The 26,018-nt window shown below is 43.1% G+C and overlaps 3 protein-coding genes across 4 annotated transcripts; 1 reads left to right on the forward strand and 2 right to left on the reverse strand.

Moving 5' to 3' along the window:
* Positions 1-371: 371 nt before the first annotated feature.
* gnl3l (G protein nucleolar 3 like) lies at positions 372-4,942 on the reverse strand. The gene is made up of 15 exons (XM_079265583.1): positions 4,876-4,942; positions 4,742-4,785; positions 3,838-3,948; positions 3,620-3,736; positions 3,437-3,520; positions 2,969-3,104; positions 2,753-2,856; positions 2,504-2,648; positions 2,315-2,402; positions 2,058-2,235; positions 1,826-1,968; positions 1,597-1,733; positions 1,180-1,346; positions 915-1,089; positions 372-472 (listed from the first exon to the last, which is right to left on the reverse strand). Exons 1-15 carry the CDS (start codon positions 4,886-4,888, stop codon positions 405-407), a joined length of 1,710 nt encoding a protein of 569 aa, XP_079121709.1. The 5' UTR covers positions 4,889-4,942; the 3' UTR covers positions 372-404.
* Positions 4,943-9,460: 4,518 nt separating this feature from the next.
* opn1sw2 (opsin 1 (cone pigments), short-wave-sensitive 2) lies at positions 9,461-11,398 on the reverse strand (the record flags this gene model as incomplete). The annotated part of the gene is made up of 3 exons (XM_079266020.1): positions 9,461-9,589; positions 10,885-10,973; positions 11,020-11,398. 3 exons carry the CDS (start codon positions 11,396-11,398, stop codon positions 9,461-9,463), a joined length of 597 nt encoding a protein of 198 aa, XP_079122146.1.
* Positions 11,399-14,824: 3,426 nt separating this feature from the next.
* hcfc1a (host cell factor C1a) lies at positions 14,825-25,938 on the forward strand. 2 transcript variants are annotated; one of them, XM_079265658.1, is made up of 28 exons: positions 14,825-14,965; positions 16,135-16,319; positions 16,861-17,009; positions 17,668-17,828; positions 17,925-18,133; positions 18,359-18,443; positions 18,571-18,677; positions 18,781-18,960; positions 19,058-19,300; positions 19,435-19,583; positions 19,704-19,886; positions 19,972-20,193; positions 20,557-20,658; positions 20,777-21,005; positions 21,327-21,463; positions 21,554-21,701; positions 21,828-22,048; positions 22,309-23,131; positions 23,210-23,373; positions 23,522-23,656; positions 23,759-23,966; positions 24,142-24,423; positions 24,506-24,612; positions 24,703-24,837; positions 24,927-25,112; positions 25,263-25,560; positions 25,655-25,718; positions 25,802-25,938. In XM_079265658.1, the coding sequence occupies exons 2-28, from the start codon at positions 16,139-16,141 to the stop codon at positions 25,839-25,841; spliced, it is 5,148 nt and encodes a 1,715-aa protein (XP_079121784.1). In that variant the 5' UTR covers positions 14,825-14,965; positions 16,135-16,138; the 3' UTR covers positions 25,842-25,938. The 2 variants fall into 2 exon arrangements, with proteins under 2 accessions (XP_079121784.1, XP_079121785.1); XM_079265659.1 differs by having other exon boundaries at positions 23,213-23,373.
* Positions 25,939-26,018: the final 80 nt, after the last annotated feature.

A 26,018-nucleotide genomic window follows, 5' to 3' on the forward strand; every position in this document is an offset into this window, starting at 1 on the left:
GGTAGGTTCATAGTTTAAATAAGATACAACTGTAGTGTTTGGATGCAAACTAGTGTAGTCTGGGATGTCAAAAAAAAAAGAAAAAAAGAAATTTCAATCTGTATTTGAAGTTATCAAATTATGCAAATTATGATGCAAGTATCATGCCATGCAGGAGAAAACTATTTGATCACATTTTCAAGTGATTTTAAGGAACAGTGGCTGAACAGGGATATCATTTACCTTGTGAAAAGCAACATGAAAGCATATTTTTTATCATGAAATGAAGGATCATGGTTCCCAGAAGCAAAAGTTATGCACATGGATTTTATCACCTTATCTGCATTAATCAGAATACTGCTTAGATTTTAAAAAATGAGGCAAGACACAAATAATATGTATTAATTTATTCTTCTTTATTTGAATCAGCCATCTGAAAAAGAGAAGTCCATTGCAGCCGTCAAGGTGTCTGAGAGTTTGGTGGCAATTTTGTCTGCAGAGAAAAGAAAACAACTTTAAGTTTAATTTTTCATGAAACATCAGCGTAAACGGTGTTGAGAAAACACATTACTCCTTACAGAAGCTTGACTGTATGTGTGCGGGATTACATGCTCACCATCTGCTTCGTGAGGTGGAAAACAAACACGACAGACCAATAGAAGCTTTTACACAGGAGTAGAGGTCTCATTCACAGGGCACATCTAAGGCCTGCTGAACCACATTAATGCTGAGGTATAATATTCCCACCATCAACTGATGAAGCTTAAATCTTGGGTGGTCTTAAATGTCTCTTTTTTTCAATTGCTTGTTTACAACAAGAAGAACATGAGGTTGTAGAGTAATTTTGTTTGTTTACTTCTTCACAGATTAGGGTAAAAAGTGTTTTCAGACAAAATTATATATAGTATTAGACTGAGACCAATATTTATACAAACCAGCTCTTTTCTGCTTCTTTTTCCTCTTCTTGCTGGCAGCCAGGAGTGCCTGACCCTGCTGTAGAGGTTCTACATCAAATATATCCTTCAAATCTGGAGCCCTGGGTGCAGCATCATTTGCAGGCAGGTTGGTTTTTGACCTCTGAGCTTTTATCTCCACCGTCATTGGTCCAAACTATTTTGAGCAGGAAGGAAAGTTAAGTGAAAAAATTGGATAAAACATACGGTTAAACACTTAAGCTGTGAGGACTGCGCTGTTTCACACCTCTGGGTCCTGGCCATCTTCCATAGATTGAGTTTCATCTTGAACTTCCGGCTCTTCCAAAGACCCCCCCACCATTTCCAGGTCAGACGGTGGTTCACCCTGCCCACCTTGTGTCATTCCAGTGGTTTCCATGCAAAATCCCATTTGGACATCAGGACAAGATGACACTGAAAGACAGCGAAAAGCATATCTAACTTTGGAACAACTACTGCTTCTTTGCAGTGTGATACAACGGAAGGCATAACATAATGTTGTCACTTAAACTTAGTGTTGTGTAGACTTCTGGTTTTGAGACACCTGCCCTTGGAACTACTTTCCCTTACAAAGTAGCCCAATGAAAACTGTTGAGTGAGGTCTGTGGTGTATCCTGAAAAAACTGGGTCAACATTTCTGGATTCCACTAGAAGTAACTTTTACCTGCAAGAACCTCCTGATTTCCCTTTTCCAGCTCAGCCCAGTCAAAAGCTTTGCCCATCTCGGTGACGATCTCAGCGCTGACGTGTGTGGGAAGGGTGTGTGTCTCTGGAGGGTGTGTGAAGTAGCTGATCCTTCCCCTACATAACACAACATTCTGAAATTAGCTCAGTGTAATGACCTGATTGATTGTCATTTATCAAAACAACCAAAATCTAAATTTTAAACTCACCCGGTCCAGTCCATTAGCACACTCTTTGCTGCTTTGTCGGCGTCGGGCAGTCCTCCCTTTTTCAGTTTGCCTTGACGTCGAGCAAGCATTGCCAAGAACTCTAGAGGTGTGTGAAAGTCTGAAACCCCGTAGTGCTCCATGATCTGAACAGCCAGCAAAAGTACTGTCACGGCAGTGTGCGAAAGACACAATCAGGCCACACAGACAAAAAGGTTGTGACAACACGACAGACCTGCGCCTTGTTGCAGCGGCGAAGGATGGCTTCGACGGGTGCAAGAGGATCTACAAGCTGTTCGATTTTCACACAGTTGCGAAGAATCATTGCCGCATCAGTCGTGGAAGTCGCCATGACAATGCCGGGGCAATCCAGAAGCTTGATGTGTTTGTCCAAGTGCACCTCTTGAAGGCACCTGAAATCCACCAAAACCCATGAGCAAGACTAGAAGTGGACAAGCAGGATTTCAGGATCAACAGCTTACTTGTACTTACTTGGTGACACCAGGGGTGGCTCCGACGCTACACGCTCGCGCCCGTTTCAAACTGTTGATCAAACTGCTCTTTCCCACGTTAGGAAATCCTACAAAACAAGAGGGGGAGGGGGGCAAACGATTTCACTGTGGACAACCGTCGCCATATACAAAGAAAGGACCTGGTGCATTGCTGGACGTGGAGGCTTACCTACAACGCCGACGGTGATGGCCGTCTTTATGTCTAGGTTGCGGCAATAGTTGCCAAGTAGCTTCATCAAGCAATCTGCACCAAGACAAGCGCTGGTACTGAGCAGCTCCGTGGTGGCTTGGGTCACTGGTACGTTACTGCGTTTCTGTCCGCGGCATGAGACGGAGGAAAGAACGCAAAATTATGTTATTCTGTAGTTTTACTTTTTTGCATTATTAGATGATCAAAGTATGATTTTTAACTGCATACCAAGTTCTTGTTCTGTTGCTGAGTAGATGCTTTGAAAGCTACTGTGGGAAACTCATTACGGAGATATTGAATCCACTTTTCCACGATTTCCTTCGACACCAAATCTATAAGCAAACGTATTCAAATAAATTCACAGAATAAATAAAACTACTGTGTCATCAAATTATGGAAGATTACAGACAATCCCTAAAAGATATACTTTCTAAATGAATTTACCAATTTTATTAAGCACCAAAACGATCTTCTTGTTCGTTCCACTTTGAATGACCGCCTGCTCCACCTGAGGACATCTGCAGCCCAGAGGGTCACGTGCATCCAAAACCTCCAAAATCACATCCGAGGCCTCCACTACCTTTAAAAAAAGAAGAAGAGTGTTTGTGTTCAAAATCCATTTCCCCCTGCTCTATTATGCTTCTATCACAGCTGAAGGACCAGTGCGATATAGAAGGCAGGACATATATACCAGCCTACATGTGTGTATGTATACGGGCAGGATGTCTTTGACTGGAGATTTTTGAATCATCACGTGAGAGAAAGAGGCATTTATTGAAAGATGATTGCCTGATTTGTGGTCGTGTGTAGTTTTCAACATTCATTGACTTCTTTGAAAAAGGTTATGAGAAAAATTGCTGAGTGCTATTTGTATGTATACGAGCATGTGGCATGTATGGAGCGACTACGTACCTTTTTAAATTCTCTGTAATACGCCTTTCTCGAATTCTCATTTTCAAAATTAATATTCTTCTCCAAACTCTGCATCTCAATCTCCTGTGAACACAAAGAAGAAAACGCAAATCACTACAGCGGGATTCTGCACAGTGTGCAGTTATTTTAACTGCAGTCTAGTTCTGCTGAAAAGACATTTACCTTCTGATCGAACTGTCTTTGTCGCTTCAGGATGTCATTCTGGAAGCTTTGCAAATTCCTCCTATTCATCAGATCTCGTTCTCGAGAGATTTTCTGCCTGTCCTGGAGGTCCTGAAGCTAATTAGGAAATATATAAATCGAGAGATTGGTTTACCTCACGATAATAACCAGCAGTGTAACCTCAAATAGGGCCACAGGCAAGACTTTCAAATGTTCACCCTCTGCTTCCGGACATCTTCTGGTTTTCTGTGTCCTCTGACATGCTGCACAGATGACTGCTCTGAACGCTTTGTCTGCCCTGAATCATCATCCTTTCCTCCATCTTTGGTCTGCAGGCAGAAAAACATACAAAATAGCCTATATTGTAAAGTAATTCATATTATTTTTGCAACTGACCAGTACCACCACACATATAGTTTCTCTGATCGTCTATTAGTGTGCGTGTGTTTTAACATGCTATACACAACCATCCAAAAGTCGGGAATCACCTGTTATATAGTCTATTTTAACAGAGATAAAAAAAATAAAAATAAAATGTATTATTTACATTTGAAATAGTTTTGGACCCAAAAGAAGAAGAATTCAATGAATCAAACTTTAATTTAGTTTGTCAGGGGTAAATACTGTTGTGCACTTGACAACGGAACCTGTTCCTATTTTAATCTTCACAGATTGTGATGCTAACCTCCCAATTTATTTTTTACCAATGTCTTTACCAGTAATTTTCTTCTATTCTTATTTTGGCAGACCATTCAAACTAAATAGCAACTAATCGCAAAGAGGACTTTCTAAAACCTAAACGTATGAAAGAACATTAAAATAAAATATAAAATATATGTAAAACACACACACACACACACACACACACACACACACACAGTAGTCCTCTCAGCCATCTGACTGTACCAAATCAAGATTTTGTGTCAGGTTATTCCAGATCTTTGAACGGTTGAGTATCATCTACAAACACTGCACAGTGTGGTTTGTTTATAGAGACATGCACAGTGACAATGAGGCGTCTGAACGCTACATTTATACTTAAGTTCAGCAGGTTTGGGCTCGTGTCGTCAGCTCCAGCACTAAAAGTTAGCCACAGACAACATTAGCCGGAGTCGCACTTACCTTCATTTTTCCGAGGAAGCCGAGACGTTTGGCTCGTTTTTGTTCTGTAAGAAACGACAGAGTTCATTCAAAACCATCCAAAGTTATTCAGCGAGTCAATACATTTAGTCAAACATGTAAAAAGAAATACGTACTAGCTTTGGACATGGCTTTACCGACAGTCTTCTTCTTCTCTGAGTTCACGTGTGTGGCAAGAGGGTGAACAGTCGCACAGAGTGACGTCACGCACAACATCCGGCTAATCGTCAAAATAAAAGAGCGACCTGGGCAGGAGTCGCAGGAAGCACCATCTGCATATACAGCTGTTTTGGGAACCCAACCCAAGAAAGACAACATCTGATCGAGGAATTTCATTGTTGTCTTTTTTATTTATTTCATTTCAGCACAAAACAATATTTTATATAAACTGGCACTGCAGTATTCATCTTGAAAGCATCAAAATACTTTGTCTGAGGACCATGAATGTACCAAATTTAAGTTAATAAGTTTGACCTGCCAGTGGCTCTGGAGGAAAAGTCGGTGGATCACCAAAGCCAATGGATTCGTCCTTTTGGGATCTTGAATATCTTTGAATTTCATGGCAATCCATTGTATATGTGTAAAGAATTTTCACTGTCAAAATATGTCAACCTCCTAATGAATTAATCTACAGTGGCCCTGAGAGCAATGCACTGCAACAACTTAAGAAAACACATTCAAATCATCAAAACACGAGCAAATTATTTAAAAAATCATCACCAATTTGACTGCACATGTGGAGCATTTAGGGGGGGAAATGCAGCAAATAAATAATAAAACACGGCATACAGAAGGAGAATACTGACAGAAGCCTGTGAGGAGCCTGCTGGGTAGCTGAGACTGACCTTTGAACTGCCTGTGGAAGAGAGCAAGGGAAAAAAGGAGTTGTGTAATTTAAGCAGTGGTGTAAAGTAAGAAAGTAGATGTTGTAAGTATATGTTAGTTTTCTCTTACTTTATACATTTCAGTTGTTTTCAGTTATTTCATTGTTAGCATGCATTAAACATGAAAGACTGATGTATATAAAGCACATCCCAAAGTGAATAATACATTTAACCACAATAGCTGTGGACCTGCCACAACTTTACAGTTGATGTTGCTTGTTTGAATATGAGCGTTTATGTTCTCTGCCTAACCTAGCAAGCAACTTTTTAATATTTCGTAGCAAATAACAAGTGGAGAAATATTTGTGTAAATATGCTGTGCAATAATTCTTAAAGGAGCTGTATTTAACATTCTGAACATAAATATAGCAGTATTTGCTCTGTAAAGATAGCAGTAATGAGCACAGAATAAAGTCGCTCTCCCTCAGTTTGTGTCGTCCAAGTTTCTCCTTCCTCCACTCAGTGTTGCCATATTGGGCTGGTTTTTGCATACTTGGGCTACTTTTAATTAAGTTGGGTTGGGAAAAAAACATTGGGCTGGCAGACGAAATTTGGGCTGCTTTTGTCAACAATCTCGGATCTTGCGCCTTTAAATTCTGAAATAGATTTTTTTTTTCACTGATTTGCTTCCGGAGTGTCCATCACGTTTTAGGATTTGTTTGAATACTGACCTCTCTTAAAGTCAACAAAATAAGGTAGTGAATCATTACATCTAAATTAGGTTCTATTGGCAAACATTATGTAGATTTTGCTCTGTTTAACATGCCCAATGAATTATAAAAAAACTGATGATAAATGATGATACTGTACCTTTGGTATGATTGGTGTTTGTGTGGGTGAAGACAGATCGTCTTGTTGTATCTTCATTTTACCGCCTGGCAGCAAATGCCTGTTTTCCCCACTCTTCTGTCATTCTGATCGTAAAGGGAGGACCTCAGCAGTCAACCTCCTTGGGTGCCTGGTGCAACACATCTGACTTTAGCTTTTATACTCTGACGCAGACGTAGACCTCTGATTGGATAAGGATGTTAGGTTATCTGTGGGGTCCTGCTTGGCAGTGATACTGCGTCAAAGCCACCACCGGCAAACGTATTTGAACTGTAATTAAAACTATTAGCTGATTAAGCAGATTGCCTTCCATGGCGTTAAAATGGGAATTAGTTGCCAGACCTTTAACGAACACACACAAGTCAATGTTGAGCCATCGTTTGATTTCATTGAGACCTGCTGTAGCCAATATTGTCTTTTTCTATACAACTACAATCATTTAGAAATAAGAAGTAAAGCAACACTGAGTATGTGTATCAAATGGTAAATTAAGCTTCAAAGCAAACAATTATTTTCTTTTACTTTTAAATGAAGAGGAATAATTCCACATTGGGAAACCTAATATCTTGAATTTGTGAAGCTAAGACAAACACAGGAGAACTGTGCATGTTAACTTGATTTGATATTGTGTGTGATGTTGTGATCCAGGTAAGTACATTTTGTAGATGCGGACCCTGGTGGGCATGAGAGGACAGCCAAGTCTTAAAGCAGCTTAATTCCAAAAGTAGCCAAACTATAATAGTCAGTCACCATTGAGGTTTACGTGAGGGAAGTAAGACAGCTTTAAGCCGGGCAGGTTTGAGAGTTCACATCAGCACGTTGGGTTTTTAGACTCTGCTTTGAGCCCATAAGACACGTCATATTCCGTGTGTCAAAAGCAAAGGGCCGAGGGTATCTCATCACGATTTCTGAGGGACGGCTGTCGAAATAAACACTTTTGAAAGGATGGAGTGATATGTATGCACATTCTTTGTCTTGAGTCAGTGAGCAGAGGGGCAGGATTATTGGCTTGAATAACAATGAACAAAATAAATACTGAAATAATGGGAAATCAAGGCAGCGTGGTGCTGATATCATTAAAAGAAATACTGTGATATTTCATTGTGGATATTTGATCACTACATACTGGTCTTCAGGATACTTGTAATTAGTTGTGAATTTGAGATATTTTTGGCAAAATGACACTGGGTGACAGCTGTGTCAGTCCAAAGCTCTCCAGTTCGGGGTGTTCCCAACAGGATATTGTGCATTTAGTGGATCAGAGCAGCTAGTCATTAAGGAATTTGGCATCCTCTTGCATTCTTAATTACTGTCTATTACTGCAAGCTTATGTTGCTTTCTAACATAGTTGAAAATGGGATTTAAATGATGCATTGATGGTTGGATTTTTCAAAAAATTTCCATTTATTTTACAGAAGGGCCAATCAGTTGACGGTGCATCAAATTAGCCCAGACATGTAATGTTACATGGTCCTCCATGAATTGTATTGGATGGGATTCAGTCTACTTGATATCTAAAATCTCCTATAGGCAACACTTCACAATACTTCAAAAGAAATGCAATTGTTGTGACTTTCTTGAACACACAATCTTACTATCACATCCACGTTACGCATAGATTGACCCAGTGTGTGGAAGTGTGGATGTAGGTTTCTCTTGTCTCTTAAGCTGTCTAATTCTTCACACAAACAATTTCTGTCACTTTGTAACGTGTACAACCGAGGGAAACAACGTGAAGGCTTTTGAGGAGAGAGATGGTGTGTGCCGCTGTCCTTATTTATGCAATTCATCACGCAGAGACAACGGAGACACAAAAGACACAAAAGACACAAATGTTTTGGAGAGAGATCAGATGCGGGAGGCAGTGTGATGCAGCCAGGAGGAGGCCATGATGGCAAGCGCTTTGACCCTCAGAACATTACAAATCCAATGAATACACAAAAAACAGGAGAGACAAACTACCACAAACAAATGAACAGCCCGCAAATCCAGACCATTAACGGAAACATTTTTCTCCAAAAAGTGGCTTCATCCTGTGTGCAAATATGCACGCAAAAGAGATGTAGGAGCAACAAACGTTCAGGCATTAAAAACCAGTGTCACCAATCTGAATTTGTCAGGACATTGTTTTTCTCTCGAGAGCTTGACTGTGATGATCACTGTCCTTCCTTCTGTCCTGAACTTTTAAGGCACAATTACAAAGTCCGCTCAGCATGAGACCATGATGTTGTACAGTAAGTTCTCCCCTCTTAGTGTTGAACCGCTAATCAGAAGTGGGTTGACGCGGGTGAAGAGTTCTCATCCAGCAGACAAAAGCAGATTATACGGACAGTTCAAGGTCTTCCGTAAAACAGATTAACACAGAGTGATTACTTCTGGCGTGCTCACTCCGTAACGCAATAATCTTTCCGGAGCAACAGTTCAGCTTGGCTCACAGGTCAACAAAAGCTGCTCGTTTATGTTAATCTGTTGTTTCTCTCGAGTACACGTCTTGCTCAAGTGGCTGGCTCGCAGATTTGTTAAGACCTCCATGTGGGACAAGGACTGCAGATCAAGGAGAAGATGGAAGCAAAATACTCCCCCCTCAGACAATGCAGCAGTACTTCATAAACAATATTGAAAATACAAAGTTAAACATGAATAGACACATATTATTTAAATGAAGGAAAATATAAACGTTTACAGATTTCTTTTGCTTCAGGATGTCATAATCTCCTGGCAGAGATAAAAAATAACTTAATTGTCACCACATTACTTTTTTTCTTGCATTTTGCAGTGATTACGTGCTTTACAACACAACACCCATATAAGGAAAACATTCCAAACCAGTGAATGTCATCAACATAAAGACACAAACCACCAACTGTTGTTTTTTTTTATTTTAAATGTTGCAGATTATTTATGATTTCTTACTTGATTAGCAACATTGCAGTCATATTTTTTCATATGACAAAACAAATGTACATTTACTGTTATATACAATACACAATCATTCGTGGCAAGTCTTGATGTTCAGTGCAGGCCCAACTTTTGAGACTTCGGTCACTGACGCTGACGTTGACGACTCTTCATCGTCACTTCCACTCATCCCCAGCATCTTCATCATGGATGAGCGGAACTGAAAAGGAAAAAAACAGATCATCAAAGTCGTTAACATGTACATATGGTATCTTTTTTATCATCATGTATAAAGATAACTGATATACCATTAAAGGCATTATGTATAAAATATAAACATCGACTTTGGCACCCACCAGTGGTTTTATTAAAACAGGCACTGCGGAAGATATTGCAAACTGCACCAGTTTTCAGTGGGATTGTTTCAATTTTCAAAAACTTAAATATATTATATTTATTTGTCTACACATGACATAGCGAAGTGAATAAATCAATTATTTAACATCTTTTTTCAATTGATTAAAAAAACATTGCAGCAGTAGACTCGGATCAATACAATACAGCATTGACTCAAAGCCTGAAAGTTACTGGATGATCTGTAAACGTTACATTTTTTGCAGATTTTCAACTTTATTTCTGCATCAAAGTAGATAGTGTCAAACAGGGCTGCAGTTGTTAGTGACGTTCTCTGTGTCTCTGGGGCGGAGCTGCTAAATCTGTTGTTGTTACTTATACCAGTAACGTACTTAGTATACGGAAAAACTACAGAGTGCTATTTCAGTATAGCCTGAGATATTACAGAGACGGGAGGATGAATTAGAAATGAACAATGGAAAAGCTTTCGTTGAACTGCATAGGGACATTCAAAGCAACATGACCAAACAGTGATATTAACACAAATGATCAGTCGCCTCTGCAGCAGTATCTTCAGAAAAAACTAAAACATCCTTAACAGAAACCAATATAATGTTAGTTGCCCCACATATCTGAATTCCACAGTTAATAATGAGCTACTTTCACAACACAGCTTGTGTAACAGCTCACATGCTGCAGTGCCTTACAACACAACACCCATAACAAGAAACTGCAGTCCAAACCAATGACTGTGTTGTTTCTCAGTATCCACAACATACAGACACCATATGCAGTCGAAGTTCGCATTATTTTTTTTATTTTTCACTTTGCAGATTATTTAGAATTTCTTTATTATTTTAATCGCATCTACATTTTTTTTTCATATGAACATAACACACGTACATTTACTGTTATTTACAATCCACAATCATTAGTGGCAGAGAAGTTAACGGTCTTAATGTTCAGTCCAAGCAGGCCCAACTTTGGAGACTTCGGTCACTGACGATGTCGACGACTCTTCGTCATCAGCTCCACCCATCCCCAGCATCTTCATCATGCATGAACGGAACTGAGAGACATCAAAGGAAAAATACATTTTAAAATAAGCCTTATAAAGCATACCTGTAGTGAGTTTTCAACATTTCGGGACATCCAACTGACCTGTTTATTGAGGAGAACATAGATGACCGGGTTGTAGACTGCAGAGGACTTGGAAAACACAGACGGTATAGAAGCAAACCTCATCAAAACTCAAGCGTCACAATCTCATACAATGTGTCTCAAAGTTTGTCTTACCGCCAAGCGTGACAATAAAACCTTCTATCTTGCATGCTAGTGGTCCGAGGATGAAATACCTGCATGCAAATGTGCAGAAGGCGGTGAAGGAGCCCACACCGGACACAAGAAGGTTCGATATGGCCAAGTTCACCAGGATGTAGTTGAGGTGGGACCGGAGCTTCTTGTTTTGCATGGTGCAAGCAATCGTAAGAGCATTGATGAAACTGCCCACAATAAATATGAAAAGCATGTATATGGCCATTGCATAGTAGGTGCCTGAGCTTGCTAGATGGTCCTGGGGGACCAGGAAAGGGCTGAGAGACGTGATGTTGTCCGTATCCAGAGGGATGGGGATCCAGAAATCCTCCGGAAGCTCCGTGACACGGCCGTGCTTCATTTTGACTCGAATGTGAATGAGAAAAATCTGAATTTGCTTTTCCTGTGATAATCAGCTCAGCATCTCCTGCTCTATGGTAGTCTACTACAGATTAAAGGAGCCCCTTTATAAGGCTGGCGGATGGAACACTTCATTAATTGAATGAATTGACGTATGTCACATACAGCTCCACTTCCATAACAGTCAGCAGATGTTAACAGAACTTTCCTCAAAGTTGACCTCAAACGCAAGCACACCACAATGTTTGATTCTGATGTGGAAAAATGGAAATGCTCTGATTTGTGATGAGATCCATGCTCAACACAGAGTAATCCGTCTTTGATCCTGATACGATAATGAGTAGAGAACATCCATCCTAATACTAGCAAAAAGCAGGTTACCCAAAGATAGCCTGAATGTGATTAGCAGTTCTAATAGCATTGATGACTGGATTAGCCACATATCTAAATCAAGAAGGCAATGCGAAGGAATTTGGCCTAATTGACCCTTTTATTTTGAAAGGGGGTTGTAATAAAGGACTGAGACAGGAAGGTCCAGAGGAGATTTTACTAAAGTATTCTGAACACACTTTTACTACAGGTGTGTTGTAAAAACTCCCTACGTTCGTTGAGCAATATCTAAAGTAAGTTGTTCATTGGGTAGACAAATGAAATATTGAACCTAAAAAGAATCTTGAAGAGATGTTGTTTGTATGTTTGTATGTTGTTTATATGTTACATTGAAAAAAATATTTTCAACCACCAATTTGAAAGTATTTGTACATCATTTAGATTTTTTAGCAGGTTAAAAGGGTTTTGTATGTGCTGCCATCTTAAATAACTTGAGGACGACACAAGCAACAAGAATACAATTTAGATTTTAGAACATTTAGAACATTTAGAATAAAAACATAACAATTGTAATGTTTAAAACTGTTTCATTCCTCTGGCTGTGAGACTCCTTATCTCATCCTCCACCCTCCATAATGTAGTTTTTGTCATTTTCTTGAGAAGCAAAATGGGACAACAATCTGCATTTTGTTGTGCAACCCTGTTGTATAACGACAATAAAATAACCTTGTAAAACTCTAGATATGATTTTAAGACTTCTGTATAATTTTGATTGTTTAGAATTCTGATTTTATTTGGAACAAATCCCTTTCAGCAGTTGTCTATATGGCGATGAAATGTAGGTTGATAGATGTGATGTATAAGACACAAGAAGATGTCCCGTTAAAAAGGCTCACACACTGATCTGCTGGGATGCTTATACCAGTGAGAACTTATGTACACCTCCTCAAAAACCTCCACCCCCAGCTGCCATTATCCTTGATCCACGTCACTTGTGAGGATTTTACATGATGATCTCTTTAGACTTTTAAGGTTCAGTTGCTCAGCCGTTTCCTGAGACTCTTACCGTGTGTAAACCATTACCGGCAGCTCAGAAAGGTACGTCGAGGTGTTTGTCTGAGTGCCACTGACCTGTTTAACCCGCTGCTGTAAACACTCGCTCTGGGTAAGATATACACATATGTGCGTGAGCGCTGACTGATTATGTGACAGTAAAAAGGAATCGTAGGCCTATGAACAGGCAAGAAGCATGCCCTTGATTCAAATCGTTACCTTATGTAGTTGTGACTCATGTCACTCAAGGAATGTCATTCAAATATCTGAATTACAATCATAACTGTTTATTGCCAATGTATGTTTCACATACAAGGAATTTGTCATGGTGGGTGGTGCATAACATTAGACAATAACATTAACTTAAACAATAACATTAAACAATCAACAACAATAAGACCAGACACCAGGCTCTGGTGCTGACCTTAATGCTTCATGCAGTTCATGATTTCCATGAACTGCTCACTGTACATGAACAAAAGGGGATTTATAAAACTACAATGTTGCAGCTATTAAAAAACTACTTCTGCACAAAATGATTTACATTCTGATGGTATAAAATAACACAATGTGCAAAGAGAAAACTGCAAACGGGAACATTTTCTACACTGGTTGTGTGAGATGGGATAGAAGATGGAAGGAGTGGCTGTATTCTTTACATAAAAAAATTGTTGAAATGTAACTGGTGTCTGGTCTTATTGTTTACTGTGACCTTTTCATCTTTCAGTCGATACATCATTAATTGCTAGCTTTGGTATTGCACTATTACTGTTCCATAAACACACTCAAAAAACTGTTTAAATGCCAGGCACACCCACGCAGGTGATTCTGATTGTCAGGTGATTAGACCGCTCAGGCTGCGTGAGTGTCAACAGTCTGTGTGAGTGTCAACAGTCTGTGATTGATTGACATATCCCTGTCTCTCCCATGAGCTTTGTTAGGATAAGATAGATAAAATAATTATTTATTAGTCCCACTGTTGAACCGATTAGAACACTACACACGTATCATTTTTACTGGCACATGGAGTCTGGCGAGAAATTTTATCAGACATAATAAGCCACTCCTGTTAGGGTAAGCAGGGTGATAAGATTATTTACTATCTCTGGAAATGCTGTTGTGTTTTTTCATTCCAATACAATGACAGCACATTGAATCATTAATACAAATATTTAACTGATGAGAACCACAACCCCCTGGCCCTGTTTTATTCATACATTACTTGCTTATTAAGTCTTCTATCTTATATAGTGTGTTGCAAAAAAGGATCATTGTACATTTGAAAAAGACGGTCCCTTATACTCTACGCACAGTCATTTTAATATGCATTAGATGTATTTTTCATATTTATCACTGGAGCAACAAATAATACAATACTGTTTTTTATATCAACAATAGATTCAAATAATTGGGGGATATGTTGTAAAACTGCCTGGTTTACTGATTAAACACAAATCAAACTTCCTCCTAAATGTCCACATTTTAAAGCATTTTCTTGTATTTTCAGTGTGAGTCCAGAAGAAATGTGGCTGAACGTCGACTGTTTGGAAGAAAGAGAGACGGTTTGTTATTAATTGATGTAGATAGTAATGCGGTACTTGCATCAGTGGAGGGCGCACTAACGATGGGTGTGGGCGTGGTAACTGTATCGCAGCCTTCATGTGAGCGCTGATCTGTAAATAAGTGTTTCTGCACTATTATTGTGCATGTGTATGCATATCTAAGTAGGTGTGGAGCGGAATAAAAGTAGCATAGCCTTCAATATTAAAATAAAAGTGGTTTCAGCACGGATGTCGCCATCTTTACTAAGGGACAATAAGCCGAGTGCCATAACACAAATTGTTGTAAATTTCTGAAACTTGCAATATGTTTTCTTTACATCGATTTCAATTGTTCTTGAAAGCACCTCACTATGCAGAACATCCTTCACCTATTCAAAATGGCAAGTGACAAAAAAACGTTCTGCGTTTCTGTCGGAAATGGTTAGCGAGCGGGTCTGTGTCGCCATGTTTACTTTGGGTGACGCCAACTCTCTTCCATTTTCCTCCGCCTCTGGTTGTCAAGAAGATGGCAGCTTCCAGGCAGGCATGAGAGGAGATACTTCTTCAAAAATCGAATGAATTTGGATTATTGCCTCAAGATAAGACCACATACCCGTGTTTTTGCAACTTCTGCATCGAAATAAGTAAGTCAAAATTGAAAATATTTGCGCCTTTTTCGGTTTGTTATGTTTTGTTGTGGCATACCGCCCGGCCATTTTTCTTGTGGGAGCTGTAGAACTAGGCCGACTGTCGAAAAGATGGCTGCTTCCAGAGACGGCATGAAACATAATAACACTCTGTTTATGCAGTTCCACTCCGTTTAGCTGTGTTTTAAGAGTGTTGTTGAAACTACATTTGTCTCAGGTAAAATATGCATGTCAGAATATAACGCAATTACATTGCATTTCATTGTAATATTTGGCGACCCTTTGACAGATGCCAGCCTTACAGCTAACGCTTGTTAGCAACTAGCCACCAGTGCTAACGGAGTATAGCTAACGTTAGAAGCCATTTGATTACTACAATTGGGCTGAATTATTTTCAATATTTCAACAAGATATTCAGTGTCAGTTGTGGTGCGTGCCTCTCACGCTGTTGTGCTTGTTAAAATAAGCTTCTAATATTTCTGTGGCGTTAATAATTGCGTTAAAGGGATTGTAGAGAATGCTAAGCTTGTTTGCTACAATATGGCGACTCCCAGAGAGGCATGAAAATAGCCGACTCTTGTTCACAGTCCTAACCGTGGATTAAGTTTGTGGTGTGACTACGTACGGTTCTGCTTTGTTAGGCCTATTACAACTTCATTTAATTTGTTTTTGTATTTAGTGTTTTTACTCGCCGCTGTTGCTGGCTAAGCTTTCATCTATTTTTCTTTTTCGTTCGCTTCCGCCATTTTTCAGACGGGCAGTAGCGTTAGCGGGGGTTTGTTTGGTTACAAGATGGCGGCTTCCATGGATTGAATTCAATGGTTAGAAACTAAGACAAAACTGTATGAAAGACTCGATGTATTTATCCGCACAACTGCAACGTCAAACACATAGTATGGGTTGTAAACCAGCAATCGTTGGCAAGCTATTATTCCGCATTTATTTGTTATTTGTGATTGAATGTGTTCATTAACCAATAGCTAACTGCTAACACTGCTAGCTACTGAGTTGCTACGGCCGCACAAACAGTTTCTAGAAGTTCGCTAACGTTACACTGCACGGTCGGTTCTTGCTGATGAGTTTGTGTGAGTTGGTTAAACGGGTAGATACCACGATTACTTCAGCAAGTTACAAGTATAATGATCTGTGATTATTATGTTCGACAGAATCATGACTGCCCCTGGCTCCGCGGTGTCGGTTCTGCAGCCGCGGTGGAAGCGGGTCCTCGGATGGTCCGGTCCAGTTCCGCGGCCCAGGCATGGGCACAGAGCTGTCGCTATTAAGGAGCTTATGGTCGTGTTTGGCGGTGGAAACGAAGGGATTGTGGATGAATTACATGTATACAACACTGGTAAGATACAATTTTGCATGTGAAACAAGCATCATGTATTACTTCATGAATCTGCAGATGTGAAATTACATACAACTCATTTTTTCACATTGAGTCTTCGCCCCTAAAAAGATATATTTTATGTCTAAAGACTCGATTCGTGATGTGCAGAACTGTGTAGCGTATAGGCCTCAGCAGGCCAAACAAGTCCTGATTAAATTTGGCCCCCTCTGCAGGAGAAAGGGTGGTACTGCATGTTAAAAAAGGCGGGCTAAAATAAAATGGATGATGCTGGTTGGTTTAAGTATACCCTCTGCCCCAATTTCCTGCACACAAACCAATAAGGACAGACAAATTCAGCACATTTGCTTTATGTAATCCCTATCCTTAGATACATATTGTAGTTTATCTATACTGCTCATAAGAGGGTTATTTTGAGGTTATACCAGCGGTTCACAGCCATGTTTAGGTCATAACATTAACTCCCTTCATAATCTGAATGACTTCATATGAGTACGCCTCAACTGATAATTTCCGTCATTATTTGTGATTTGATTTGTAGCAACAAACCAGTGGTTTATCCCAGCGGTCCGTGGTGATATTCCACCTGGTTGTGCTGCATACGGTTTTGTCTGCGATGGCACCAGATTGCTGGTGTTTGGTGGAATGGTGGAGTACGGAAAGTACAGCAACGATCTCTATGAATTACAGGTAATCCGTCCATGGAAGATAACCCACATATCAATAACCTTGTATTGCATTTACACATTAAGATTAATGCAATTGTTTGATGTGTTCAGTTAATTTAGATATATTTCTGATACAGCTGTTGTTGAAGCTCATACTAGCATGAAATGAAGACAGATATTCAGTAGAAATATTTCATTCCAACTCATCCCACACCGTCTTACTTGAATATCTGTTAAATGTGAGGAAAAATAATGGATTCTTAGATGCATCGTGATTCTTTCTTGAATGATTCAGAATTTAGAGGGTTCACCACATTCCAGCAACTGGCTGAACGTGGTGCTAATCAGCCCACGTCATTCTGACTTTGTCAAGTGCACTATGCCAAAATCATGTCTTTATTGTCGTACTTGCAAAAGCTTCACTCTGCACAATGAAGGACGTTTAAGTTGTGTACGTTGTAATATGTTTTATTTCTGGTTATGGCATTAAATAGAGTCCAGATGATTTTCAGCCACTGGAAAATGGAATAGATAAATATTAAATGGAAAAATTAAAAAAGACAAATCCTTATCAGATTGCCAGAAGAGCAAATGAGGTCAACTTGTGTTTGTAACAATTTCTGCTAAGACTTGATGTTGACATGATAATATGTTGTTTTGACAGTGTTTTTTTGTTACAGGCCAGCAGATGGGAATGGAAAAAGTTGAAAGCAAAAAACCCGAAGAACGGTCCCCCTCCATGCCCTCGTCTTGGCCACAGTTTCTCGCTGGTTGGCAACAAATGCTACCTGTTCGGTGGACTAGCCAATGACAGTGAAGACCCAAAAAACAACATTCCCCGGTACGGATGTTTTACCAGCATGGCCCTTTTGCTGCACAAGATGCTTGAGATTCTACTTCAACACGATTGTGACTTCTGTCTGCGTTTTACTTTCAGATACCTGAATGATCTGTACACACTTGAGCTTCGCGCAGGCTCCAGTGTGGTTGGATGGGATATCCCAATCACATATGGCGTCTTGCCGCCTCCTCGTGAGAGCCACACTGCCGTTGTATACACAGAAAAGACGAGCAGGAAATCTCGCCTGATAATCTATGGAGGGATGAGTGGTTGTCGCCTCGGAGATCTGTGGACACTTGATATTGGTAGGTTTCTAAAAGTGTGACTCGAAAAACAATGCCACTCAGAGAAAGTGCTGCTATTTATACCCATTCAGACCAACAGGGGTTGAGCATCATCCCGCTTAAAAGTCAATGTTTGACAATGATGTGTGAGAACATGCCTTACTCGAGGTACTTTAATGTATCTGGTTGCATGAAAAAATACAAAAGGGCTTTTGTATAATGTCCTACTGCTGGTCATTATTCCAGATACCCTAACATGGAACAAACCATCAGTCAACGGGACAGCACCGCTCCCCAGAAGTCTTCACTCTGCCACCACCATCACAAACAAGTGAGACAACTGCTTCACCGAAGCAATAACACATTGAATGTTGTATTTAATCATGTCATGACTCCCAGAACATCTGGCTGTGTTTGGTAGCAACATCTCACTGATTTTCTTTTTTCTCAATGTGCAGGATGTATGTTTTTGGAGGATGGGTTCCATTGGTAATGGACGATGTCAAAGTGGCCACACACGAGAAGGAGTGGAAGTGCACAAACACTCTTGCCTGCCTAAATCTAGGTTTGTCTAACTCTGTATTCATTACGCTTAGTTTCACTCGGAAGAGGTTTGAGTAAAACGGCCTTCACTGGAGTTAACTTTTGTCCCACGTGTGTGTCTGTAGACTCCATGTGTTGGGAGACAGTGTTGATGGATACTCTTGAAGACAACATCCCTAGGGCCCGTGCTGGCCACTGTGCAGTGGCCATCAATTCTAGACTCTATGTATGGAGCGGCCGCGACGGTTATCGTAAAGCTTGGAACAATCAAGTCTGTTGTAAAGACCTCTGGTACCTGGAAACAGGTATGTGTGCTGCAACATGGTTTCGTGGTTTAAAAGAGACTTCTGTGGGTCAGATTGTGTCATTGTTGTTAAATTTGTTGTCCTCCGCCCTCCTCAGAGCGACCACACGCCCCTGCCAGGGTGCAGTTAGTCCGTGCCAACACAAACTCTCTTGAGGTGAGCTGGGGTGCCGTCTCAACTGCTGACACCTACTTACTGCAGCTGCAGAAATATGACATCCCTGCAACTCCAGCTACAGCCTCGCCAGTCATGAGTGCCAGCCCTGTGCAGCCTCTGAACTCTCCAAAGAGCCCTGCACTGGCTGTTGCAGCACTGTCTGCTCAGAGCCTAACCCAGACAGGTATTATAACACTAGTGACCACTGATTCCTCTTTTCCAACGCTTCCAAGCCCATTGTTATCACTAAACCAGAAAACTCAGCAACTGGGAAAACGCTCCACATAAAGTCTGATCATCGGTTTCTTTATGTTACAGCTGTGTTGAAGGTTGCAGCTCAACAGTCTGCCACAGGCACATCTGTTGTCACAGTCCGCCCCAGCCAGCCTGGGAAATCCCCAATCACTCTGACGTCCCTTCCACCAGGTGTTCGTATGGTAATGCCGGCCCACACCACCCAAGGATCGGTATGAGCAGCAATCTTGCGCCGCATCTTTTCACATTAAAGATTTTCTTTGCAGTAAATATCATCAGACGAGTACATGTGTCCAATCGTGTGTTTTCTTGTTTGTTGTGTTTTTTTTCAGCCAATTGGGAGTAGCCCTCAGATGAGTGGCATGGCAGCTTTGGCTGCTGCAGCTGCAGCAACACAGAAGATCCCGCCCTCTTCTGCAGGCACTCTCCTAAATGTTCCAGCAGGTGCCACCATTCTCAAAACAGTAGCTGTTTCCCCTGGCACAACCACATTGAAAATGGCTTCTCCACTCATGGTGCAGATCTCGCTAAACATTTTCATTACATTGTGTGTATTCTGTTAGTCCTGGGTCAATTCTGAAAATATTGTTGTGCTTGTAGGTCAGTAACCCGGCCACCAGGATGCTGAAAACTGCTGCAGCCCAGGTGGGCACAGCGACCGGGTCCTCTCCCACCACCACCAGACCCATCATCACTGTGCACAAGTCTGGTGCAGTCACAGTGGCCCAGCAGACCCAGGTGGTAACCACTGTGGTGGGAGGAGTCACCAAGACCATCACCCTGGTCAAGAGTCCCCTCACCATGGGGAGCGGTGGCACTCTGGTAAGAGAGGACAATGTGGAAAATCTGTAGCACAGGGATGTCTCTCGGACCACCACTCTGAGAGCACCCTTTGGTTCTTTCACGTGCATGCTGTAAATTATGGGTTTGTCTTGTCCCAGAGATGGTGACAACATGCACTTAGCTCGTGGGGGGGGGAGTAAAGGTTGGACTACAGTGACTGTTGGAGAATACTACTAAGAAAACAGGGAGCGTGATGTTAGTGATTTGCATGACTGTTGGTCAGTTATAGCTCAAATTTTTATTTGTAGAGCCACCAGTGGTCCAGCTTCCCACTGAACTCCCTGTGCTGTCCCAATGTTTTCTTGCGACTCATGAACTTGAGTCTCTCTTCTATGTTTGCAGATCTCCAACCTTGGCAAGATGATGTCTGTGGTACAAACCAAGCCAGGGCAGACATCTGTCACAGGCCAGGGTTCCAATAACCCTCTCACACAGCTCATACAGGTCAGCTATATGCACGAATTAAGAAAAAATAAAACAGGAGGTAGCTTACAACTCCTGAGAACGGAACCAGATGTCTTTCTGCAAATGGTTTGAATAACTTGTGACTCTCTCCTCTCAGACAAAGGGTCCCCTCCCAGCCGGCACCATCCTGAAGCTGGTGACCTCCGCAGATGGCAAGCCCACAACCATCATCACCACTTCCCAGGCAGGAGGCGCAGGAAACAAGCCCCATATCCTCAACATCAGCAGCGTCTCTCCTGCCACCACTAAGCAGGGCACCACCATCATCAAGACCATCCCCATGTCGGCCATACTGTCCCAGTCTGGAGCTGCGGGTCTAAACTCACGCAAGTTTACGTTAATTACTACATATCACAACGGCCTGCACATTCATGAAGGAGAGCGGTACAACAAAAGAAGTAACGTTTAAGCAAAACCTGAACCAGATGAACATCTGGATCACAGGATTTTTGCGGTTTGTTGTCATCTGGTTGGATTTTTAGCTGAGCAGTGGTTGCATGCCACAACAGAAGTAGTGATGATGTACTCTGGCAATGAGTGCAAATAAAAATAAAAAAAACGGAATTATTCGCAGCTGTAAATTACCTGTTGTTTGGGTGTCTTGAGATGAAAATTAACTTGAGGCATACATGCTTTTGTCCTTGCAGGTGTGATGAGCAGTGGAGGCATGAAAACGCCGATCACAATCCTTACCACAAAGGTGATGAGCACTGGGACTGCTGGTAAAATCATCACTGCCGTGCCCAAACTTGGCACTGCAGGCGGCCAACAGGGACTGACGCAGGTAATGTGACTGTTTGTTGGCCGCAGTCTTTATTGCCATCATCGCTTATGTTGCAGATGAGGAGACTGATCCTGAATTGTGTGTCTCTAGGTGGTTTTGAAGGGTGCTCCTGGGCAACCTGGCACTATTTTGCGCACCGTGCCCATGAGCACAGTCGGTGGTGTTCGACTTGTTACACCAGTGACGGTATCTGCTGTTAAGCCCTCCGTCACCACTCTGGTGGTCAAGGGGATTACTGGTGAGAATAACCATGTTCTTGTGATTTGTTTTTAATGATTTATTATTAGATCACATTAATATGTTCTCACAGAATCTCTGAACATTTTTGGTTTTCATCTTTTAATGCCACTTATCTTCCTTCCAGGTGTCACCACTCTTGGGACAATCTCTGGTACAGTCTCCTCAAGCCTGGCAGGAAGCACAGTGGGAAGTTCCAACGCCTCTCTGGCCACCCCCATCAACACACTGGGAACCATCGCTACCCTGTCCAGCCAGGTCATCAGCCCAGCTGCCATAACCGTTTCAACTGCTCAGACCAACCTGACTTCTGCTTCCGCATTGCCCTCCTCCACCATGACAGTGCAAGTAAGACCCTGCAGATTGTTGTATTTAGCATTGTAATCATCGTGGCAGCAGTATGCACCACAAGCTTTTAATTACTACATTTAAAAAGTTAGGAAAAAGATTGTAAATGTTGTGTTGATGGCTATTTCTGTTACTGCAGAAGAACGGTAGAGCTACTGCTAGAAAAACAATGGGATACGAGTTAGGGAGGGGGTATAAAAGGACTTCCCTTTTGAGCTGTTTGACTGAAAGAGAACTTAAATTGATTGTCTTCTACCTAGAACCAGCCCACCCAGGTGACTCTGATCACAACTCCCAGTGGTGTAGAAGCTCAACCAGTGCAGGATCTACCAGTGTCCATCCTGGCTTCACCCACCTCTGAGCAGCCCAGCTCCTCTGAAGCTGGAGTGGCTGGAGACGGCTCTGGGACCGTCACCCTGGTGTGCTCCAACCCGCCCTGCGAGACCCACGAGACGGGAACCACCAACACAGCCACCACCTCGTCGGCCACCATGGGAGTAGGACAGGTCTGTTCTAACCCGCCCTGCGAGACCCACGAGACCGGAACCACCAACACAGCCACCACCTCCTCTCCTGCAATGGGAGGACCGGTGTGCTCTAACCCGCCATGCGAGACCCACGAAACGGGCACCACCAACACAGCCACAACTGCATCATCAAACATGTCCACACCGCGTATGTGCTCCAACCCACCATGCGAGACCCATGAAACCGGGACAACTAACACGGCCACCACAGCGTCGGCTAACATGGGAGGAGCCCAGCAGCCGTGCTCCAACCCACCCTGTGAGACCCACGTGACGGGCACCACCAACACATCCACCCAGTCGTCATCTAACATGAACGCAGGTCAGACAAGCACCGTGCAGAGGGTGTGCTCCAACCCACCCTGCGAAACACACGAGACGGGGACCACCAACACCCCGTCCACGGCCACCTCCAGTATGGGAGGCGACCAGACCAGCACAGCGGAGGGCCAGGTCCAGAGGGTTTGCTCCAACCCGCCCTGTGAAACGCACGAGACTGGGACCACCAACACAGCCACCACTGCCACCTGCAGCATGGAGACAGGCGAGGGCACAGGTATACCCAAATGTGCTGCAATTTAATTAATTGTGAAATACATTTTTTTGGTTGGAAGTCTAACTTAAAATATGTCAGCAGCCCAGCAGACAGAGGAGGGAGCAGAAGGTACCAGCAGCCCTGAAGTGACCACCCCCACCACCACTGCAGCAGCAGCCGTAGCAGCCACGGCTACCACGGCTCAGGGCAGGGCCATCACGACCGTCACTCAGTCCACAACGGCCCCCGGACCCTCCGTCCCTGTAAGAAACGCATTAATGCACCGGCAAGCTTAACAAGTGATCTGACCACCACTGCTGAGTCATGACAATCTCAGCAGATGTCTTCCTGAAACATAGTTTCCCATTGCGGCCAATCTGTATGTTTTTTTATCTTTGTTTCTTTCTCCAGTCGATCTCATCAATCACAGAGGCTGTGAGTACTGCTACCAGCTCCACAGAGGAACCCATGCAAACCGATGAGACGGCATCAGCAGAAGCTGCAGCTGCAGAGGAGGGAGCCTCCGCTATGGAGACACAGGCAGAGGTAAATAACAGTGTAATGTCACACAGATGCCAGTGTCTGCTTAAAGTCCATTCATTTAAAGATGTATAGAGTGCGTATATAACCTGTAATGTGTTCTCTCAGGGAGAAGCAGCCACAGCTGCAGCCTTGAATCTGCCCTCAGAGCTGATGTCTGAGGGTCAGGGCACCACTCTCATGGTGACGGGGCTGTCGGACGAGGAGCTAGCTGTCACTGCAGCAGCGGAGGCCGCTGCTCAGGCAGCAGCCACCGAAGAAGCCCAGGCCCTCGCTATCCAGGCTGTCCTCCAGGCAGCCCAGCAAGCAGTAATGAGTGAGTTCAGCCGTAGTATATTATTGTCAGATCTCTCTGCACACTTTGTTTTGATTGTGAAATGTAGTGTCATAGATTAGAGTCTGTCTGTAGTAAAGTGGGGGAAAAGGCATGAAAGGATCCATGTATTCATGCTGTCAGTGTATGAATTCTTCAATGTCTTCTCTGTTCATAGATGAGAGCGATTCCACTGGTGAGAGTCAGCAGCCCACCACCATCCCCATCATGCTGACTCAGCAGGAGCTCGCAGCGCTGGTCCACCAGCAGCAGCAGCTGCAGCTGCAGGAGGCTCAGGCTGCTGCACAGCAGGCCAGCGTGGACAGCAGCGTGCCCACCGAGGGCCTCGCCCCCGCTGACAGCCTCAACGACCCCTCTGTCGAGAGCAACGGGCACAATGAGATGGCTGCTGCGGTCACCAGTGCTGTGGCGTCACTGCTGCCACGTGCCACTGCTGAGAGTAAGACTTACTGCTTTTCTTTGACGGTTAGCGGCGGGCGTCTTTTTGAACCGAGATTGACTGTTCCTTTTTCACTCCGCAGCGCTCGCTCCATCAAGCACGTTTGCGCCCTCTGTATCGGTGGCAAGTCCAGCCAAGCTGCAAGCAGCAGCCGCTCTAGCAGAGGTCGCCAATGGGATCGAGGGAGAGGTGAGCTATTGGACAGCATCTGGCTGGTCCAGCTTGCTCAAAGAGAGGAGAAATGTAACAGTTTGTCTTTTTGTTGTTGTTTTCTAACAGAAACAAGCCCCTCAGCCAACCCCAGTGAAGGCTGTTGTAAAAAAAGAGAACCAGTGGTTCGATGTTGGAATTGTTAAAGTGACAAATATGGTAGTCACCCACTTCTATATGCCAGGAGACAACTCTCAAGGAGATGTAAGTTTCTCAGGAGGCTCCTTTCGCGCTTGGATGACTTCATGTTGGAGGTCTCGGTGCATCTCTAATCCCTGCGTTTTGTTTGGCAGGATGACTCTGGCGTCATGCCAGACTACGGCCAGATGAAGAAAATGGAGCTGCAGCCCGGCACAGCTTACAAGTTCCGTGTTGCTGGAATAAACGCTTGTGGCCGTGGATCTTTCTCTGAGATATCTGCTTTCAAGACTTGCCTGCCAGGCTTCCCAGGGGCTCCTTGCGCCATCAAAATCAGCAAGGTAAACACACCAGTAAAGCCCCTTTCCCTTCCTTCCTCATTTAGCTGTGGATCTGACACACTAGTGTGTAAAACATGGCGACAACACCAGCTGTTGTCATGAGCCATGCTTTCAGGCACTGAGTAGTAATCGTCCACTGTCCCTATGCAGAGCCCAGATGGTGCCCACCTGACCTGGGAGCCCCCCTCAGTGACGTCGGGGAAGATCATCGAGTACTCTGTGTACCTGGCCATCCAGAGCAACCAGACGGCCGAGGCCAAGGCCTCCACCCCGGCACAGCTAGCCTTCATGCGCGTGTACTGTGGACCCAACCCCTCATGCTTGGTGCAGTCGTCCAGCCTCTCCAACGCCCACATCGACTACACCACCAAGCCTGCCATCATCTTCCGCATTGCAGCCCGCAACGAGAAGGGTTACGGTCCCGCCACCCAAGTCCGATGGCTGCAAGGTGAGCACGCAAGAGTCGCACACACTAACTCTCAAACCTTTGTAAGTGAGCAATTCCTCATTGGATAGATTTCAACCGTTTGTCTGCTTTGTAGAATCCGGCAAAGACGCCGCCTCTGCAAAACCGGCTGCCAAAAGACCAGGCACCTCTCCTGATACGTAAGTACAGCGTCTACATTTCGTACTGTTCACACGACATTAAACATGCAATACTTATTCTGGTTTTATGTGTGCTCTTGCAGTAAGGCTACTGGTCCAAAGAAAGCAAGGACGGACCAGTGAGGTTGCCCAGAGACCCCGCCCAGTCTTTTGTCCTTTTTCCACTCGCTGTCCTTTTTTTTTTTTTTTTTTTAATCAGGAAGACTGACCTTCACCCCTCATCCTCATCCTAATCTCATCCTCCACCCTCAAGTCTCAGATCAAGACGGCAATGGAGGCAGAACAAGCGTATGAAGCCGA

This window comes from Melanostigma gelatinosum, assembly GCF_949748355.1.
Source record: "Melanostigma gelatinosum genome assembly, chromosome: 3".
NCBI classification, from domain to species: domain Eukaryota; kingdom Metazoa; phylum Chordata; class Actinopteri; order Perciformes; family Zoarcidae; genus Melanostigma; species Melanostigma gelatinosum.

Coding starts and splice junctions, on each gene's coding strand:
- gnl3l (XM_079265583.1), bottom strand. Junction 3,949..4,741: donor GCTTCCTCGGAAAAATGAAG/GTAAGTGCGACT, acceptor TTCTGCCTGCAG/ACCAAAGATGGAGGAAAGGA. Junction 2,403..2,503: donor CATCACCGTCGGCGTTGTAG/GTAAGCCTCCAC, acceptor CTTGTTTTGTAG/GATTTCCTAACGTGGGAAAG.
- hcfc1a (XM_079265658.1), top strand. CDS start 16,139: ATGACTGCCCCTGGCTCCGCGGTGTCGGTTCTGCAGCCGCGGTGGAAG. Junction 20,659..20,776: donor CTCTCACACAGCTCATACAG/GTCAGCTATATG, acceptor CTCTCCTCTCAG/ACAAAGGGTCCCCTCCCAGC. Junction 23,374..23,521: donor CCCCCGGACCCTCCGTCCCT/GTAAGAAACGCA, acceptor TTCTTTCTCCAG/TCGATCTCATCAATCACAGA.